This window comes from Rhyacophila brunnea, unplaced genomic scaffold, assembly GCF_057557595.1.
Source record: "Rhyacophila brunnea isolate RB1 unplaced genomic scaffold, BYU_Rbru_1.0 scaffold_8, whole genome shotgun sequence".
Lineage (NCBI taxonomy): Eukaryota > Metazoa > Arthropoda > Insecta > Trichoptera > Rhyacophilidae > Rhyacophila > Rhyacophila brunnea.
The window spans coordinates 41,838,641-41,860,206 of NW_028233350.1; the positions used below are offsets into that span (position 1 = coordinate 41,838,641).

Genomic DNA, 21,566 nt, shown 5'->3' on the forward strand with positions numbered 1-21,566 from the left:
CCAGTCTCAATGATATTTCGTGTGCAAGTTGCTAAACATATGTGTAGGTACATTGCTTACTCTATCGCTATCTGTTAATCAGCCGATAAACAGTTAAATAGTGTGTAGTGATTCTAGACATTCTGTGCATCTTGTCCTTAGTTATTATAATAAATCTAAACAGGCTCATCTCTGCATATGAGTTTATGATAAAAAATAAAAATAATAAATAAAGTTGTGCATCTTATAAGATAAGGTTAGTCAATGTTGAAAGCTTGGAAGAACAGTGTTAAAGCCAAACCACACATGCGCAAAGTAAAGACAGAAATGGAGGTTTGTGTAAGGAGATACAACACCGATAAACAAAAACAAAACCAACACAAAAAATAATATATATGATAAAAACCTCCAACCGATGAAGTCAATGTGGCCACAACCAAAGCTGCACTGCACCCACAGCACAAATTAATCTTAACGTACTTACTTACAATTCAAAATTAATATGATATAAAGGTCTTCAGTCTGATTGCCGCGTTGCGCTTTGCACAAGTAAGGTGTAGTCGATAAGCTATTGACAACAAAACTAAAACCGTTGTGTGGGTCAAAATTAACACTGTCCGTAACCTGTAATTTTTAAAGTATATTAGGGATCGAATATTAACAAAAAAGTCATCACAATGTTAAGATTGGTCGCAAAACTTCATCTTACATCATTTACACTTATTACAAGTTAAATAATAATCATTTTATTATAAAAATTTAACTATTAATCCTTTAAATGCATGCCAATTATTATAATATAATATTCATTAATCTACTGTGGCAAAATTTGATCGTAATTAATTTGATCGTAACTATTTATTATGGTCAGCGCTGAGTACATGTTAATAATTATTAATGTACTATGCTGTTTCCCACTTGAATAGTTGAGCCATTGAATGAATTACTTGAAAAACGAATAATTATTGATTCATTTGCATTATATGGAGACGTCAGTGTTTTGTTGGATTTTTAAGTCCACCGTCCATTACAACTACGAGACACAATCACATGTCTACGTGAACATTTCGGGGAAGGTTCAAAGATGATGATATTATACACAGGTGGATGCGGAGGTGCCGCATGCCAATAAATATGCACTGACCAATCGCAGTTCTTTTGATGACACTCTTGATACCCTAGTTCTATATGGATACAATTGGATACAACTCAGATTTTCATTTCAATGTTAAAGACTTGATTTTTAAAGTAAATGTGTTTATTTTTTATTTACTTCAAATGAACTTAGAAACACAATGAAATTTTACAGTTTATCAACAACCCAGACATTCCCGTTTTAAATTAAATTAATGATTAATCCCATAAAGTGTTATTCGATTTTATGACCCGTTGAAGAAATTTTTGATTATTGAAGTTATACTTCTTTTGAGGCGTTTGGTAGAGAGTGAAATTGGGAGATGCGCGCGCACACCGTTATGAAAGTGCGCGACAGTATGAAGTTAGCTGCGAATCAGTCAGCTGCATACAAACGCAAGTTTGATAGTAGATTTTTTCCGTTGCCCAAGATTTTATTATTGAATCGAATTTATTATTGTCGGCCATTTGCAATTCCTTACGTAAACAAACGATTAAACGTCAGAGTGACAGTTATTACTTTAAAAATAAAAATAACGAGAAATAATTATATAAGTTAAGGTGTATAGAAATAAACCAACGGCGCTCCAATAAGCGGCCTTTTTTCTTGAGTGTGTAATTTAACAAGATAATTAGGAGATAATAAATAGAAGATAATTAAGAGATAGTCGAGTTTTGTTTTTGTTTTGTTACGCCAAAGAAGTATAACTTCTAACGCGCGTACATAAGTACACGCACCGTTTTTTATTATTGAATTATAAATAAAACATCTTTCTTCATCGAAACGCATTATCTCAAAACCTTAAAAATTTGAGTTGTTTCCCTATAGAACTAGGGTATCGTCATGTCTAAACCGTCACCGAAATATTCGCTTAAACTGCTACTTCCTGCGATTTATGGTTGTATCTAGCTATCGTAATAGGCGGTAGTTGCTCTGATGTCAATAGAGCCTGAAATGTTTAAAAGTTATAGTTTTTGATGAAACTATTAAAAAATTAAGATATTATTTTAGAATTAACTCAGGGCTTCTGCGAGTATAAATTCGTCACTGCTATTGTACTATCATCTTTCCGTTCTTACTGAGGATTTGTGTAATAGTACACTAGGAAGGTATATTTTGCTGCATGTGACGAAAACTCATATCCAACATGAAGTTTGCAATCATACCCTCTGTTAATTAGAATTACCGTAAAAAATTTGTCAGTTTTGCAACCAGTCGTAACATTTCGATGCTTGACATACTTGAAATAGACAATCCAAATGAAAATTCTTCACTGTTGCCGTCTAGTTCGAATTTACATTCGTAAACAAGGGCACCGTCATTCATTTCGACTTCTGGTAAGGTGAAACCAAAGTGCTTATGATACGTCACCACTCTATTGTTTAGTGCCTCCAGTTTGACATCCGTTTTCACCTGCATATTACACCATTTTCAATAGGTCAGAGGTTTTATTAACTGGAGAGTACTCCGTTAAACTAATAGGTATGTATATGTACATCGGTTGTGATTATAATTCTGGCTTATGCATCTATCAAATTAATATAATACATATTACCAGTGCTTTTTTTGCAGTGAAGCGGTGTTCTGGCATCTATTTTTGACGACTTTTGTTTTGGTATTTTGATATTTTTCTTAAATTACTGTTAAAGTCATCGATAGATAATAAAATTTGAATATTTTTTTCTTGTCACTGGTATATTCTGCGCTTTTCAATGCCAAGATGTGACCACATAGCTAGCTGAGCAATAATTGACAACTGTCAGTTGAGTGTAGTCTAATCACAGGAACGCAAGCGCACAACGGAGCATTTGTTTGTTGGCGTTTTCGTTTTCATGGGTCGGTAATGACGTTTATGGACATGCATAGCATTATTATTTTCGTTTACTTTTAATAATAAAGAAGGCAGCAAATTTTTTACTTTTTAGTGCAAAAGATTGACCCCAAATTTTATTTATATTAAGATCAACAGCTTTTGGCTCAGCTCATTTTTTCTACAAAAAAAGCACTGTATACGTACATTATATTAACCACTACATAAAATATTATGGGCAACACAGAGAGCTTGATGATCAATAGAATCTCCATCTTTAATAAATTGGTCATTAGAGGGAGAGAAAGACATGTCTGTATATGTACAAGGATTAGCGCAGTTGTGGTATTATAAAGTGTATCCGATCTGAGAAAGACAGATATGCAAATAGTTTTTCGTTCCGTCGTTATGTTGCCCAGTAGCCTAGCTATCACTGTCTCAATACTTGATGAGTCTCGAAGTGGAAATGTGAAGAGAAAAATGGATATATTTGTGCATTTAAAAAATACTAATATAGAATGCCCAACATTAGAATGGTTATTTTGAACAATGTATAGGAATTCAAACTGATCATTCTAACATATTGCCTACAACTTATATTTGGATAGTTTTAACATTATGTCAAAACAATCCAATTATTTTACTTAATATAAGAGAAACAGGTAATTTAAAACTTGGGTTCTCATTTCACTAAAATTAAAAACACTGTCTTTTTTCTTTGCTGGCCAGAATTTGTTTCATTCTGTCCAATTTGTGAAGTTTTGGCGTTTATACTATTTTTTCTGTGTTTCCAAAACTGCTTCTACTGAAAACAATTGTTTTTAGACTTATCTGGCCACAGAATTGTTATAGATTGATTTTAGCGTATTATGAAAATAATCTTAGCTTGTGATATATTATGTATGAAACTCAACGTATGCCCAAAGTATATGTAAATTATTACCTCGGTTGAGGAATATCTGTAATATTGAATAATTTCTTACTTATTTTAATACTAGGTATTTTAGGGCTATATACATTGTAGCTTATCACTGATTTCTCTGAAGATATCATATTTTAATTAATTTGATTATAATATTATCCTACTACATAGTATGCTTCTCTCGTCCTGTAGTCTAGGTATAGATCGGACTACAAAAGGATAAATCCAACCATAATGATTTATAATTCGAGGACAGTCATAAGTGTAACTAGTTCGACTGTAATAGTGGGTATTCATTCTGGTTTGATATGCATAGGTATGCTTGTTCAATTATTATTAGTTAGTCATGAGATTAAAATGTCCATACCTTAACACCATCTTGGTAAAGAGTTACTTCCACTCTTGGTGAAGTAGGTCTGCACGGGATAATGACCGAGGCATATTGTACTGCGGTCACAACTTCGTGCGATGAAACCATGAGATTTTCTGGATCTGGTATATTAGATAATTTTATTTATAGATTAAAAACAAATAGTTACCTAATAATACGATTGTAAGTTTATCTTTGACTTAAAAAAATATTTGTCTTTTTAATGTTTTCAGATACGTCATATTTATTGAATACAGTTGAAATTGTTCATTATCAAAAAAATGTCTAAAATTGCCAGCTTTGTATTTTTCCGCTAGGTGCCTCCCCCTTTAGCTGTCATAAGTGGTTGTGTCTACCCGTGACCTTGTTATCGAAATTAATAGACATGGTGTTCCTTTTTTTCATCAGTTTCACATGTGTAGGCTTCATCTCTATAGAAGAAGCAACGTTTTTTTTCAACATTTTAGATTTCAATGATGTTTTTAATAAACGTATTGTGTGACCTAGTTGACAACTTGTTTAATTAATTTAAAAAATATCATAGATTGATGACATTGTAATTATTATAGTTTAGTGTACGTATTGAAATAGAATATGTGCTTAGAATCGCAATATATTTATTGATGATTTAGTAATACTCTAATTACACTAGCAGACTCAGCACCTCATGCTGGTCATAAGTAATTGTCAATCATAAATAGCAATTATGCGCAACGATTCAGGTAACATTTGGATGATCTCGACGCTTGTTGTGATTGTTGATTCATAACATAAGTTCTATAGATAGTTTTCAAAACAGTCTTCGCACATCAAATATTACCACAAAATATTGAATATCTTGTTGAATAAGTAATACGTTACTGATTGTTTTTAGTAGCATACTATTTTTGTTTTGTATTAGGTATTATTGTCAGGCAACTTTTAATACAAACGTCAAACTGATAGCATTGACAGGGCGCACTGCGCATGGTCATACTCAAAAGCTCACGGCTTCAAACCAATCTGTCACTTGGATCATTCACTGAATCATGCCTTAAAATAGAAATTATTCTATTTTACTCACAATTCAGAATGAGATTTCACAATCAGGTGTGATCAGGTTATCGTGTATTGTTGGTCTGCTAGTTATAGAGCTAAGGACCCCTGATGGAATATATTGTTTTATTTTCATGATTAAATAATTGCAATGTATGACTTTTGTACGGTTATATTAAACAAGTCATGAGTGTCAACATTTTATACACAAACATTATACAAAATATGTTCTTACCCTCTACGTATATGTAAATCCTCGAGAGTTTTCCCTCTCGTTCAAGATCCTCGATAGTATAGAATGAATAATCGCTGGTATTAAAAACACAGGAATAGTACCCAACATCCATATAGGATACATTGAACAGCTCCAATAAAAGCCCATAAGGATAAGCAGCATCAGGTGTTTCAGAAACGCTAATTCGACTTTCAGTATCCGGCATATTTTCATCCATGAATCCAATTTTGGGGAAGACCCAAGTTATTGGTTGTTTTCCCTCACACCGCAGTGTCAGATTCCTGCCAGACGTCACGACAGCTTCTTTCTCGTCGGGGAATATTCGTGGAGGATTGAAATTGGATGTTACGACATTATCTGAAATCGTTTCAAAAAAATATTTTTCTGCATTACACCAAACATTTATTTTACGGATGTCATACAAAACAGTACTATAAATCTGGCATAGAAATGTCTCCTTTTTAAAATAAAGAATTCTTCTTTAACGTAATTATAATGATGTATTTATTTTGTATGCTGGCAATGATTGTCTATGGGTATATTGTTTTGTGTTGTTTTTTTATTTATTTTTATCATGGTGGATCACCAATAAATTATCAGCATTGGTAGGCTACTAATTGTTATGTTATAATAATATTATGTTTTTGTCGGCAATTGTCTGGTATTATGTTAACATCAAAATGTACCTATAAGTATGGAAATCGTAAGGGGTATTTTGAGATGGAACATTTTTGTCACACCCAGGGTAGGTACCTACAAAAAATAATTGGAAGTGGGTTGCCTTCTAGGTGATGCTGTAACAAGATTTAAATCTCGAGGAAAAATATGAGATAAACTTAAAAACTTGTTTATATTAGAGAATATGTTATTTTCAATAGTTACGTTGGTATCATAATACGCATTAAATTTATTCACATAAATGACACAGTAATATTTGAGGACACTTGGGCGCTTTGTGCTTCATGCGTTTTTACGACCTGATAAAACAGAACGAAAATAAAACGAATCCGGCTTCAAAGTATTGGTCCATGGTGAATGGCTTTCACATTTCTATCTAATTAATTACGTTCTGCGGTCACATGGAATATTTCATTTTTGAAATACGACACGGCAGAAGATATTCAAAACAAATGAATGTAGCATTTGCTGCCATTGCTTGCGTCTGTAGTGGGCAAGCTAAATTTAATAAATCGTTTTCAAATAAGTTATAAATAGTGATTTTCCCCTTTTATGTATTATTAAAACCACTGCCAAATAGCAAGTCCCACACCACAAGACATTTGCTGTTATAGGGAGCAGTGCCAGACAGCTAGTACCTACTGATTTATTTTATTTTAAATGTGATTACTAATGTCCAGAAAATTGTATGCTGCAATTGCAGCAATAAAATTGTGCAGTTGGCCGTACCAGAGTTCACCGTGGGCTGTTGTATCGGAAACCGATGGCCGTAATACGAATTCGAATTCATGTCTAAATAAAACACTTAAAAATATGTATTATAATTATTATATAATTTGGAATCTGCAATGCTACGCGAACGCGTCTTTTTTGTTAAATCTCTATGCTGTACGGACATCACTTTCCGGTACGACAGCTCACGGTGAACTGTGATAAGCTAAATGTAGCACTGTCCTAACAAAGAGGCAGCCCTCGTAGTCCAGTGCGTAAGGTACTGGGCCTCAGTGGCGCACCCAGGGGGTGGGCCAAGGGGCCCTGGCACCCCCCAAACATGAAAATTATCTCAATGATTTTAAACATTAAAATTGAAAGCCAATAAACTATACCTTTGGGTTTAGACAAATAAAAACACGGCAAAAAAATGATTTGTAATTCTCCAGCACCCCTTTTAGAAAAATTTCTTAGATTTTAATTTCTAACACAACACTAATCTCAGGTTTTTTAGAAACCCAATCCTTAATGGAACTGTCAAAAAATTCTCGGTGTCCACCCGAATTCCGGAGTGGTGTAGGTCATGGCTGGGGAGGGCTGACAGGGCTCTAGCCTGGGGGCTGTGGGGGGCCCGGCGTGTCGGGTTGAGCAGATAAGTGAGATAAACACACATCATAAATTAGCTTTAATAGTAAAAAAAATACTCCATGGTCATGAACATTGTCAATTACTTTATATAATTGTGCAATATTTTTTTTGATTATTATGTGTCGATACTCGACAGCTCCATTATTAAAAGTAGATGTATTAAAAATCGCCAATAATTCACTGTATAAGTACCTACCCTTAATTTGAACTAAAACACAATTTGAAAAACGTTGATGTAGTGTTTCACACTGCCTTTAATTTTAGCGGTAGGTAGGGGGCCCGCCAAATATCCTAGCCTGAGGGCCCGTTTCAGGATGTGGGGACCATGGTGTAGGTACACCGAGTGGAGTGGTAGACAAAAGACCGAAATTAAGCTCTGAAGAAGAAAAAGAGCCTATGAGACTAATTTACATTCTCCTCCTTGGGCCCCCCCCAATATTAAATCCTGGGTGCGCCACTGCTGGGCCTTATATGTGATATGTGATTTTTCTCTAAAGCTGGGTGTTTATGATGGTTTCTCTTCAATTACTAAATACTAAATACACTAGGTACTGTTATTGGGCTTCATGGTCCGCTGTAGTGTTAAAAATAAATAAATACATTATGTATATAATATAATAATATATATCTATAACAATACGAGAAAAATACACATTCGGATGAAGGGTCTAGGACGATTCGGCGCCGGGACAACTGGACGCCACGCAATCGAATGAAAATCGAAAATAAATAGACGTTCGTGAATATTAAAGGTACTTTTGATTTTTAAAATATATATTTAATATTATTATTTATATTTAAATTATTATACTATTATGTAATACTTAGTGAGAACTTACATATGCACACGTAAATAATGATTTAATTGTGCATATTATTATGTTTAGGTTTCAACGAGAAGAGAGTTCTTTTATTTTTATATGAAGCCTCAGGCATGATAATTCTCAATCCGCAATAAAAACACTCAATAGCAAAATAAATAAGTAGTAGATAGAAACTGATTAAAATTCCTCGTCTAATTTCTGTGTAACATTGTAACCAATAGAAAAAATCAAGAAGGAATCGAACCTGCATCTCTCGGGTATCGCGCCTATGCACATAGAACCACTATGCTAAAGGAGTCATACTTAATTGTGACAAATTTTAACTTATGGCTTTTAATACTCACTGAAGCGCTTTCCAAATTGAGCTACTATTGGCTTTTGTATTTTAAATCAAAATTATATATGTTCAATAATTAGAATGTTACATTCTTAAATCTTGTGAATAATTATTCGTTGAATAAAAAAATAGTTAATTAAAAAGTATATTTATTTCATTCGACAGTGCGGCGTCCAATTGTCATAGCACCCAGTTGTCCCATTCCCCGGATGAAAGATTGAAAGCTTTTTTTTTTTTATCTCATTTGAGATAATTAAGTTGACATTCTGAGCTGCGAATAATTTTGTTATAACGCGCGATAAGCCCGAGATAATGTGTTCGAAATTCGAAAACAATGCTCCTTGTAAACTTCCGCTCGGCGGATGGTCTTATCGCTACAACAATACCAAAAACCGGACATAGTTTCCTCGCCTGTCAAACAATGACTTATAAAAAATATTTGTTTGTTGATTTACACTACATACAGTCTACAGCTGGCAAAACCAACTTCAAGTAGGCTGTGATAAAAGATGTTGAAAAAAATCTTCTATTGAGATGGAGCCTAGGTATATTATTTTAATGTACGAAATTGAGGCAAAACAGGACTTTGCCAATTTGCAGGGGTTATAAAAAGACAATCCGCCACGACGAGACCGGAATTGTTGTTAAGTTGAAATCTCCTGTAAAATTTGTGTAGACCCGTTTATAACTACCACAGAACAGATAATAAATATAATTCCGATAGGCTATATACCAATACAGTAAATTTTGACGCAGGGTTTTGAATGTGTGAGTGTCCTACGAAAATGAACCACGCATTATAGACATACAATAGTGTGTGTCATGGCCCCCACATCCTGAAGCCCCAAGGCTAGGATCTTTGTTGGGCCTTCCTACCTATCGCCAAGGTTAAAGACAATGTGACGCTCTACAGTAGCGTTTTCCAAATGGCGTTCACGGTAAAATTAAGGGTATTCAGTGGCGCACCCAGGATTTATTATTGGGGGGGGGGGGGGCAAGGAGGAGAATGTAAATTAGTCCCATAGGCTCTTTTTCTTCATCACAGCCTGATTTCTCGTTTATCGGTCTTTTGTCTACTGCACCGGTGTACCTATAACATGGTCCCCACATCCTGAAACGGGCCCTACCGCTAAGATTAAAGGCAGTGTGAAATACTACATTAACGATTTTCAAATTGTGTTTTAGTTTAAATAAAGGGTACTTATAGGTACAGTGAATTATTGGCGATTTTTAATACATCTACTTTAATAATGGAGCTGTCGAGTATCGACACATAATAATCAAAACATATATTGCACAATTATATAAGTAATTGAAAGTGTTCATGGCTATGAAGTATGATATCGCCGCAGGCGACTTTTTTTACTATTAAAGCTAATTTATGATGTGTATTTATCTGACTTATCTGGTCAACCCGACACGCCGGGCCCTCCACAGGCCGGGCCCTTAGGCTAGAGCCCGGTCAGCCCTCCCCAACCATAACCTACACCACTCCGGAACTCGGGTGGACACCGAGAATTTTTGACAGTTCCATTAGGGATTGGGTTTCTAAAAAAACCTGACATTAGTGTTTCGAAATTTTTGTGTTAGAAATTAAAATTTAAGAAATTTTTCTAAAAAGGGTGCTGGAGAATTATTACAAATCATTTTTTTGCCGTGTTTTTATTTGTCTAAGCCCAAAGGTATAGTTTATTGGCTTTCAATTTCAATGTTTAAAATCATTCTGATAATTTTTAGGGTTGGGGGGTGCCAGGGCCACTTGCCCCCCCCTGGGTGCGCCACTGAGGGTATTTAATGTATTTTTAATACTTACACCCACTTGAATTATGGAGTTATCAAGACAAGTAATGACACAATTAAAAATTACATCACACAATCACATATTTTAAAATATAACCATTATTAAAGGAAAATAGCGCCGCAGCCGACTTTTTTACTATTAGAGCAAATTTGTGATGTGTGTTTATCTCACTTATTTGGTCGAGCCGCCACGCCGGGCCTCCCATGAGCCTGGGCCCCCACGCTAGAGCCCTGTCAGTCCCCTTCTTGTGGGGGCCATGGTGTGTGTAATACACCAATATTAAATGAGCGTTTATGCATAAACTGAGAGCAATTATCAGTATTCGACGTATCACGTATTCTTGGCACATGTTTAAATTTATCCCGTATTCTTCCTTACTCGAGATCGGTTGCCTGCTTCTCCTTACCCGTTAGGTATTTCAGTTCCCATTATTTCTGAGTTCCCTGATAATTACACTTGATTAAGTAATCAGAATGAACATAAAAATGGCAGCCATTGCATCAGTAAAAAAATCGGAAAGACAACTGAGCGATGTTAATATTTGTGGAGTTAACCAACATAACACTCCGTTTACACGTTCATTGATTAAAATGTACTGCTGACAGTACGTATTATCGCGGCCATAACATGAATGCACGAAAATGCACGTGTAAATATTGCAAGATTGCATGCATGGATCAAAAAAGTTCAGAAGCTTCTGAATTTTCACGCGATAGTACAACGATAATGGCGAACTTTCCGGAAAAAATACGAATTACATCGCGCAGAGCATTTTTCACGTTTACAAATTTTCACAACCAGTGAAATAGTACCATACAATGACACCAATGCGCCTCACTTATGCTTGAATAATGAGATTGGCGAGACAGTCGGCATTTTTACGTGTAAACAGTAATTATTATCGCAATAGTTGAATTTACACATTATTGGTGTCAGTAAATCCATGCACGTGCACAGGCGCTAATAACTAGACTGCGGCTTCTATATCGAGACATATACGTCACTCATTTTCTATAGGACCTATGGGGTGATCGACCAAAATCCATCCAGCGATCGACGCGTTGTGCATGTCTGGTCCACAGCTTTATGTTGATTACGACATTTGAGTACTACCTAGCAGTGGCGCACCCAGGATTTAATATTGGGGGGGGGCCAAGGAGGAGAATGTAAATTAGTCATATAGGCTCTTTTTCTTGACAGTTCCATTAGGGATTGGGTTTCTAAAAAAACCTGACATTAGTGTTTCGAAATTTTTGTGTTAGAAATTTTTCTAAAAAGGGTGCTGGAGAATTATTACAAATCATTTTTTTGCCGTGTTTTTATTTGTCTAAGCCCAAAGGTATAGTTTATTGGCTTTCAATTTCAATGTTTAAAATCACTCTAATAATTTTCATTTTTGGGGGGTGCCAGGGCCCCTTGCCCCCCCCCTGGGTGCGCCACTGCTACCTAGTTAAGGTTTGTTGTTTTTATTGTCACATTAGAATGAGTAACTTTTTATTGTTACTGTGGCGATTTTCTTTGACACAGATGATGCGATCGATTCGTCAGAATATTTAAAAGGGGGCATTGAAACAGTTCACACCTATCATAATATGACTATATTGATTATGATATATGATTAAATTATGTAAGTGCCCGTGCGGCTTAAGCGGGTTTTTTTAAAAAAAACTATATATAAGTATATATATATAATATGATATAATTCCACAGATGTTTTAGAACTTATTAATTATTTTGGACAAAGCTGCAGTCATAGACAATATGGGCAAAGATTTTAGGCTTCGCCTCTCGAGTCTACCGTATTGCATACATTTAGGTAGACGGGGCTGAGGTCACGTGACCCGACGGTCATATAAAATAAATCTGAATTCCTAATAAAATAATCGTATAATTACAATAGTTCAAGACAGATGGCGATGTCGCATATTTTTACTTTTGATACAAATTTTAAATTCAATATTTGAAGATTCTGACGACAGATGGGTCTGTTTATTTTTTTTAAGTTTATAGTAATGTCTTTAGTCTATTTTTTTTAGAAGGTAGGCTTTAAATAATCGCCAATAATTATGAAGTCTTTCCACTGCATTTTTTACACGAAGCCACGACCCCTCGAATACTGAATACTACAAAGAAGAAGAAGAAGAGTAACAATCTATGCTCGTTGATGAGATAATGTAAACAGCGGTTATAGCTACTTAAAAATACATACGAAGAAATCGCATTGTTGAATATAGGTCACCGAAGTAATAATTGTTTGGTTTATAATGTTCATAATGTCATTTATTATATTTATGTTTTTATTTTCGAGTAAAGACGTCAGCAATTTTGTGGCGAATTTAAAGAACACTGAATTCCCGAACCACAAAATCCGGGAAGTTTTGTCATAAACTCATTGTAGTCATATCTATCATAATAACATAACTCACAAGAAATTCAGACTAAACGATAGGTACTATCTGCTATGACAATGATATATTGTATCATTGATAAAATTGTTTTAAACTACCTATCGAGAGTTACTGGGGCACCGTCCAATCCCTGGTTTAGACTGTTTATAGGAATTCCAAGTACTGTAGAACCTCAATACAACGTACTACGGAAAAATAGTATGTAATGTTGTTATTCTTGGTGTTTAAAATGTTATCAGACTGATGCTCCCATCCCGTAGCACATTTTGAACCTTTAAACGAACATTGTCAGTTGGCAAAATCTGCTGAAATCACTAAAACAACAATGAGGTCACCTCACGTTGAACAGCTCTGCACCGACACCTGCATGACGTTTTGAATGCTTTTGTCATATTCCTACATGCCTACACTTTTCGAATGTCATGTCAAAATCATGTTTTTTTTTTGTTTTTAGCGGTTGACATATTATGTATTTTCGATAAAAATATTGTCTATTATCTATGGTCTGCAGGTTGGGTTCTGTTCAAAATATTATCTATGGATGTCATGCCACAAGTATTTTAACGTACGCACACGTATAAACTGTTAAAATTAATTGAAATTAGCATGAATAATTAATAATAATTCAAATTACTTATACATTATAGTAGGCACTCTTCATCAGTGTCATTCTTCAGTGAATTTACAGAGATGGTGATGGTTCAAAATATTCTGCAAAATGACGAAACTATAGACTAAATTTGTCGCTGCGACAGCGTGACAGTCGGCGACATGCACCATGACATGCATCTCGATTTGATTCGCGCTTTTATGTTACACATGTTTAAATCAAATAAGTGTCACCGCTTGTAAACAATGTTCTGCGCATGATAATCACGTCATACCTCTCGCAATCGAAATCGAGTCATAATGCCGTCCTGCTCGTATACTGAACGCAGCGCTGACGTTTGCAAGGCTGGCCGCTAATTCACACAGCTGCACAGCAGTTTAATTTGTTTACACGAAGTGAATTGATGCATTTTATACTCCTTTCAATAAGTTTATAAGAAAGTAAGTGTATGAAAGTGAAATGAAAAAAGTAGCAAATGAAGTTATGATTTTAGAAAATGAGGATGAAAGTGAAAATAGCGAAGAAGAAGAAACAAAGTTATCGGTGATATGATCGCATCTCGACGATCTAATAACATATTTATTGACTATTCGTCAGATAACTAAATTCAACGATATTACCCGCATCTTCATAATTTTAGAGAGTTGACTATAAAAACTTCAAAACTACAAACAAAACATGATTCTTTTTTCAAAGCAGGATTACCAAAAGCAAGCGCGTCAATATAGAACATTAACGTCATACCACAACGAGTGCGTCTGGATATATCATTCGAAGACGAATAAACTGGAGTTTGTTTGTGTTTTTATATAACGGACTTTCGGCTTTAACGGATATAGATTCTACTGCATGTACGTAAAGTATCTAAATTCTTGTTAGGTAATCATTGGGAACTGCTACAAGCGCGATCTACGCACTGCAGGTCTTACATGACGGAATAATGGCGTGGCCTTGTGCTTGCCCTATGCCCCAACACTGGGGCGTAACAGGATGAAGTAAGTAATTCAGTGGCGAAGGGTGGAGGTAGCCTGTTATACGTATTTGTTTTAACGGAACTAAGACTACAATTTACAGATGGTGATAGCTTTTTTTTTTTCTCCGACCATGTCCGATCATAATAAATGATCATATGGGTCTCCACAGAGTAGAGGTTTGTGTTAACAGATTTTGTTTTTCACGAGAAATGGATGTCAGCCACTTGCTCAACCTATTAGGTCCATACCCTGACAGGCAAATTGAAAAACAATATGTTTACCTACTTGCCAGACCCAGGATTCGAACCTGAGACCCACGGCGTGATAGTCCAACGCTTAAGCCGCGCGGCCACCGTGGGCATTAGTTTTTAAAAATCAAATAAACCCTGCCTAAACCAAACCATAATAGTTTTGTATATTTTGGGCGATCCGACAAAATTGTGCACACTTTTTCATTCATACTTATTATTGTTTTCGTTGAATTAGAAATACATGTTGCTGGTATTTTTTTTTAAATTCATTAAGCCCTGCCTTACCAAACTATAGATAAAATGGATGATTTAATGGCATACGTTTTTGATATTTTATAAATAGACGAGTATTTTTTGACTATTATCCATTATGGTTTGGTTTTCGCAGGGTTTAATTCAATTTTAAAAACTAACCAACACCATCTGTAAACTGTAGTCTTAGTTTAATGAAAACAAATACCTACGTATCGTATGACTGACAAAGTTTAGTATGCACTATTTATGCCGGATCTTAAAAGCCTACCTGCACCCTTCGCCACTTTAGTAACTAGTATGCTGGCATCGTAATTTACGAACGTGCCTCATGAAAACTCACAAATTTCTCACTGTCTAAAATGGTGTCATCCTAATTTGTTATAGTTTTTTTTGTCGATAAGTTAGTGATTGGTGGTTTCGATTATTTTCTCTTCTAGATAATCTATTCTCTTCTACTAACTTCGTGCCAAATAGGTTATTTTCAGGGAACTCATAAATAATGGGAACTAACGGGTAAGGAGAAGGCAACCGATCTCGAGTAAGGAAGAATACGTTATAGGTGCGTCGAATACTGACAACTGCCCTCGGTTTATGCATTGACTATTACACACACTATTGCACGTCTATAATGCGTGGTTTATTTTCGTAGGACACTCACACATTTAAAATTCTGCGTCAAAATTTACTGTATTGGTATAGATATAGCCTATCGGCATTCTATTTATTGTCTGTTCTGTGCTTATTTTATTATCCTGGCATTTTGTCGAAGACAAATAATTATTAATGGAAACACTGGTATTGTAATAATTATGTAAGTATAATGTTAAGTATAATGAATTACGCAGAAAAAACAACTTGACTACCATCTATACATTTTATGATACAATATTACGGGTATTATAAAGTGAAAATCATAGCTTATTGAGTTAATTAATTATGCTGTGTGTTCTTCCTAAATAAAATGTAGTTTCCAATGCCAAATCAAAAAAAAAAAGAAACAGCTGTGACCTCGTTTAAGTCTGACATTAAATTAAGAAGTCACAGCGATATTATTTAACTGCGATATTTTGTATAGGAGTCAACTATTATTATGTAATATTGCCATATATTTCGCTAATAATAAAGACATATATCAGATACGGATAAACTGCGATCCGCGAGCTGCATGTGCATCAATAATTATTATAGATTTTGTTATTTCTTTACGTATAATTAATAATAAAATACGCCTAAGATGTTGAAAATACCCTTATTTTATTACATAATATGAATCCATGATATATCAGAGTGAAACTGAAAAAGGGTGACTTAATTTTAATAATTAATTTAGTTGTTAATTACACTGTTTTTTTTAATGGCTCTACAATCCGATGTGGACATTGGCCGCCTCACGAACAGAAGAGAACGTTTGATGTAATTTATTTGCAAGAGCGAGAATAATGTTGATGATATTTTTAAAGTCTGCATTCTATAAGCTGGCATCACGTCACGTCATTTGCGGACAGAGAGCATTGTGCCATCGCGTTCGAGTGTTGCAAGTTTTCAATGGGAGGGAACGAGAGGGAATGCAGTGCTGAAACCTGAAGCTTGAAGAAGGGGGGAAACTGCACGCCAGCTTATAGAAGACAGACACTACCATGATTTTATTACCACGTTTTTATTAGCTCGTAATCTTGTTTGTCCAGTACAATTTTTTTCTTGTTTGTCCAATACAAATCTTGCAATAATCGATTTTAACTAACTTCCCGACTAGCTAGACATTTGAAACTTTTAGAATATATCAGAACACGATATATTCTAAACACGACCATCTTTAAGCAGAATTGAATTCATTTTCAGCTAATTCTGTTTTGTATGGAAAGTTATTTCGGAAAAAAAAATCGTAAAAAGTAAAACACTATTATTGGTTATTAAGGGAGTCCTAGCAACTAAATTATTAATATATAAGTGCTTTACTATGGAAGTCAATATGAAATGTCAAAATGACATTTCAGTATTCTATATTTATTCAGTATTTCTATCAAGTACAAAAAAAGTATTTAGAATTGTCAAGTTTGTATGATTCAACAGAAAATTTAAAAACGTGGTATATAAAAAATTCTTTTTATCTTGTAATTATTATACCTAATACCTTGTTTACACGTTCATGGATTTACTGTTGATAGTAAGTATTATCGCGGCCATAACAAGAAAATGTATGGGTAAACATGTATTATCCTGCAGTTGGCAAGATTGCATGCACGAATAAAAAAAAAATGGAAGCTTCTGAATGTTCATGCGACAGTATAATTTTTTTCGATCTGCGCCGGCACAGTAGAACGATAGTGGCGAATCTACCGGCAAAAAACTACAAACGAATTTTCAGGTTGACCGAATTTCACTACCTGTCAAATAGTACCACACAATGAGAACATCTTGTCTCGCTCACTCTTAAAGAATGAATTGGAGAGACAGTCAGCACTTTTACGTGTAAACAGTTATTGTCACGATAGTTTAAAATACTCACTATTGCTGCCAGTAAATCCATGCACGTGTACAGGAGCTATTTAGTAGTTTCCTTGAATGAATACTCATGAATCAAGTAATTACTCACTTCTACAGTGAAAGGTGGGAGTTATATACCTATATTATAGAATATGTATTTATTTTAGAAACTATAGTAGAGTAGCCAGTGACGTCCCTAGACAAAATGCCGCCCCTAGGCAGCGGCAAAATGCCGTCCCATTTGTATACAGTATGTTTTATCATCCTATCATGACTCCAATATCTAATAAATGTGTTGTATGGAGACATTACTAACTTTAATTAAATTTAGATATAAAAAGCGAATAAATAAGGTAATTATGTTAGACACTTGGCCAAATCATCAGAGCCTGAGGTCCTATTTGGTTGATATTTCTTACACATTTGGTATATCATTTAGCAATACACATATTTATTATTTTCACACGATTTTTACTATGCTATTATTGTACAACATGTAATTTTTTTTTTTTAGCTATTTCTATAAAAGTATACCAAATGATTCTCCTCGATTTGCCGCCCTTCGAGTAACTGCCGCCCCCAAGCGACGCTCAATCTGCTTACCCCTACGGGACGTCACCGAGAGTAGCAACATTCTGTCCTGTCGGCGGGTAAATTTTGAAAATATTAGAGTTCGGTAATCTTCGGTATCGATGGGTGAGCGGGGTATGAAAATATAACAAAAATCAGTTGATTTCATTTACCCACACAAAAATGTATCTTAACATACTATTTTCTCCAATAAAACCGAATGTTGTTTTAGAAAGTTTTCGAACCGAATATCACGACTAATAGTACGAGTTCTACTTTCTCATAAAATCATTAAAATTGTATATATATATTAATTATCAATGAGGCAGGTACTGACATCGCCTTTGACAGCACCCCTCGTCAGACAGCACGCCTCTGGATTCATTCCTGCTCTCGCTCGTAAAGTCAATTCCCACAAAGTGGATTTCCCCCATTTGATCAGTGTTTTTCAGATTCAGTATTTCTCCTACAGGTACGAGGATAAGACGCGTTCTTAACTTAATACTCATCTCCTATGCACGCGTTGTACGATGAGTGAAATAGTATTTAGACGCATTTGTAATGTGTTAATAAATCAGTTTTACCGAAACATGTTCATCCTGACATGACAATACCCCCTCCCCCTCCTTTCCATGATCCCACACCGTATTCACCCAGAGTCATGAAGGTAGTTTGTTAGTACCTATATACTTTAGTTTTAGATAGAAATATAATTTAATTTGTCAATTAATTGTCGAACCCTGACAAAAGCTCAAAGTGGTAACAAATAATTAATAAATGCCATCTGTTTGTACGTATTATAAGCTTAGTATTGTGATGGACGTACACTTGTTGATTTCTCCGATTAAATGTCAAAGTATGACGGCATAACGTATTGCGGATATCTAACTGATCATGCCAGCAGAAACCGCCAGTAAGGATATTTTGAGAGGCCGTGGACCCAAGGGGTACGACCGAATCACACCACTACTATGAATTGCAATTCCGGGACCCCGATAGACTTATCGATCGAGATTGAAAATAGTCGAATATTGTGAAATTCAAGATTAGTAGTTTGTGGGATATTTTTGCGAGAGATACTTTTTGTTATTAAAGACAGCTTTATTTCATCAAATTTAATATATATATATATATCTAGTAGGTACGTATTAGCTTATACAAAATAATTGGTTTATAAAATAAACAAACATAAAATTATGGAAATTGCGATTTTCCGCGATTTCACGGCGGCCTTATAACAAAACAATCACAATAATTTGATCTAACTAACTGACATCTACATATTATTATAATAATTACAAGATAAAAAGAACTTTTTATATACCACGTTTTTAAATTTTCTGTTGAATCATATAAACTTGACAATTCTATGTATTAATAAATATAGAATATTGAAATGTCATTTTGACATTTCATATTGATTTCCATAGTAACGCACGTATATATTAATAATTTAGTTGCTAGGACCCACTTAGAAACCAATAATAGTGAGTAGTAAATATTACTTATAACGATTTTTTTCCGATATATACAAAAAAGATTTAATTGAAAATGAATTCAATTCTGCTTAAAGATGGCCAAAAGTATTAAAAAATGCATTTTCGTCGTGTTCTGATTTATTCTAAGTTTCAAATGTTTAGCTAGTCGGGAAGTTAGTTAAAAATCTAGGAAAAACAAGAAAAAAATTGTACTGGACACACAAGAATACGAGCTAATAAAAACGTTGTAAAAATACAAGGTTTGATTGTTTAAATTACCTTTCCCGCCAATTTCAATTTTGAATTTTTACGACTGATAAAGTTTACATATTTTGGATTCGATTTTAATTTCTTTTGTTTGACTTTGCTGTCAGAATTATGTTCATTTTGACATGTTGTCAAATTACATCACAAATTTACTCTAAGCGATAGTGCTCATAGAACGCGTCGAGCGGGCGAAGTCGGCGTATGAAGCGTTTATTCATAACCATAATCACACGTCTCTTCCCGCGCATTACCCTTCACCTATGTAATAAGCGGCCCAAGCAGCACAAAATAATTATTTTTACATATTAATCATATATTAATAAATTAATCATAACAAAGCAATAAAAATATTATATTATTTCGGGGCTTGTAATTAATATTTACGACGACATTATTCAACCAGCGAAATATAGGACACGGAACAAAGAGTTCCCTGTTATTAAATAATTGCTTTTCGCCCGTCGATCGACGACGCCTCGAGCAGCGTAATTTTGGTAGCCGTGTTCAATGAATGGACTTCTTTGTATTTTCATTAAATCGTATCGCCGAGAAGCGAAAAACGGTGACTCATGCGGCAGGCGGGGCGCAAGGCATCGTCAAGTCCAGTGGGCGCTGGCGTATTTGATTACGTTGTATTTTTGATGATTTACGCGCCACTTGTAGAAATTTTGCGCGAGCGCCGCACTCGCTGCGTCAATGGGCTTTATGCCTAATAGTAATGAAGTTTAGTGTGCACTATTAGTGTCGTATCTTCAGTCTACCTCCACCCCACCCTTCGCCTATAGTACCTACTTAGAGTATACGTTTTATAACTTTTTTGCACTCTTTACTATACTGATTCGCCTCTTAGATCAAATTAGATCAAATGATATTTACTTGTATCAATATATGTAGTAATAAATAATTAAATAGACAGAAGAATAATTATAATATATTACATCATTTTCATCCTACAGCCGGAATGCAAAGTTATGAAGCATATTATAGTCTACCTATTTACTAACTGAAATTATTAGTACTAAAAGCCACAGTTATTCTAATATACCTACATAGAAATGCCAAATAGTTTTATCTTCAGGGATTTTCCACCGGATATAGTATTTGTTGGGATATAGATTAAGAACTGTTATCAAATAGGTACTTACAGTTTTGATAATAAAATACATGTCGATAGGTAATAAAATAACTATAATAAGCAATAAAGTTATTGATAAGAATTACAACTCTGTTACGTGAAATAGATTTGATATACCCATATTATGACTGTTTTATTTTTAATAAATAAGTATATTGATGTAAGTATGTACCTATATATTTTCTTTCCACAAAATTTTTTCCGGCCCATAATATTCAGAATTTCCAATTACAAAATATTTAATAATTTTGTAGACTCTATTATATACTGCGATGGTGAACATTTTTACACTTGAACCACATCTTTATTTTCTTTTTAGCACTACTACATTCCATGCCGTCGGAGATATCGAAAGTAAATCCTGGAACACCAAACGTTAATCCTGTGGAATGGCATAAACTATAAAACTTTAAATAATCAGAATTTATACTATAATTTAATCAATGTTAACGTGCATTCATATTACCTACTAATTATTTATTATTACGGCCGAATTTGAATACACATTGAAATATATCTTTGTAACAAAACCACACAAAATTTTATTATTGTTTGTAGAAATGTGGGTGGATGACATATTGTTAAGTATCTTTTTAAACTTCAGTGGGTCTATTCTATGCTTATCGACCGCTAAAGTGATAAAGTGAAA

The 21,566-nt window shown here is 34.5% G+C and overlaps 1 protein-coding gene across 4 annotated transcripts in view; it reads right to left on the reverse strand.

Annotated features, from left to right (window-relative positions):
• The window catches only part of Pvr (PDGF- and VEGF-receptor related), a 97,838-nt gene that overhangs the window by 35,493 nt on the left and 40,779 nt on the right, over nucleotides 1-21,566 (reverse strand). For 2 of the 4 annotated variants that reach the window (XM_085958833.1, XM_085958831.1), the window contains exons 2-4: nucleotides 5,487-5,843; nucleotides 4,214-4,338; nucleotides 468-603 (exon numbers count right to left, since the gene is read on the reverse strand). The exons of 1 other annotated variant lie outside the window; for it this stretch is intronic. In XM_085958833.1, the coding sequence (XP_085814959.1) occupies nucleotides 468-603; nucleotides 4,214-4,338; nucleotides 5,487-5,843 (618 nt within the window). Of the gene's footprint in view, nucleotides 1-467; nucleotides 604-2,355; nucleotides 2,528-4,213; nucleotides 4,339-5,486; nucleotides 5,844-21,566 lie in introns of all 4 variants that reach the window. One more of the 4 variants, XM_085958832.1, reaches the window with a different exon arrangement.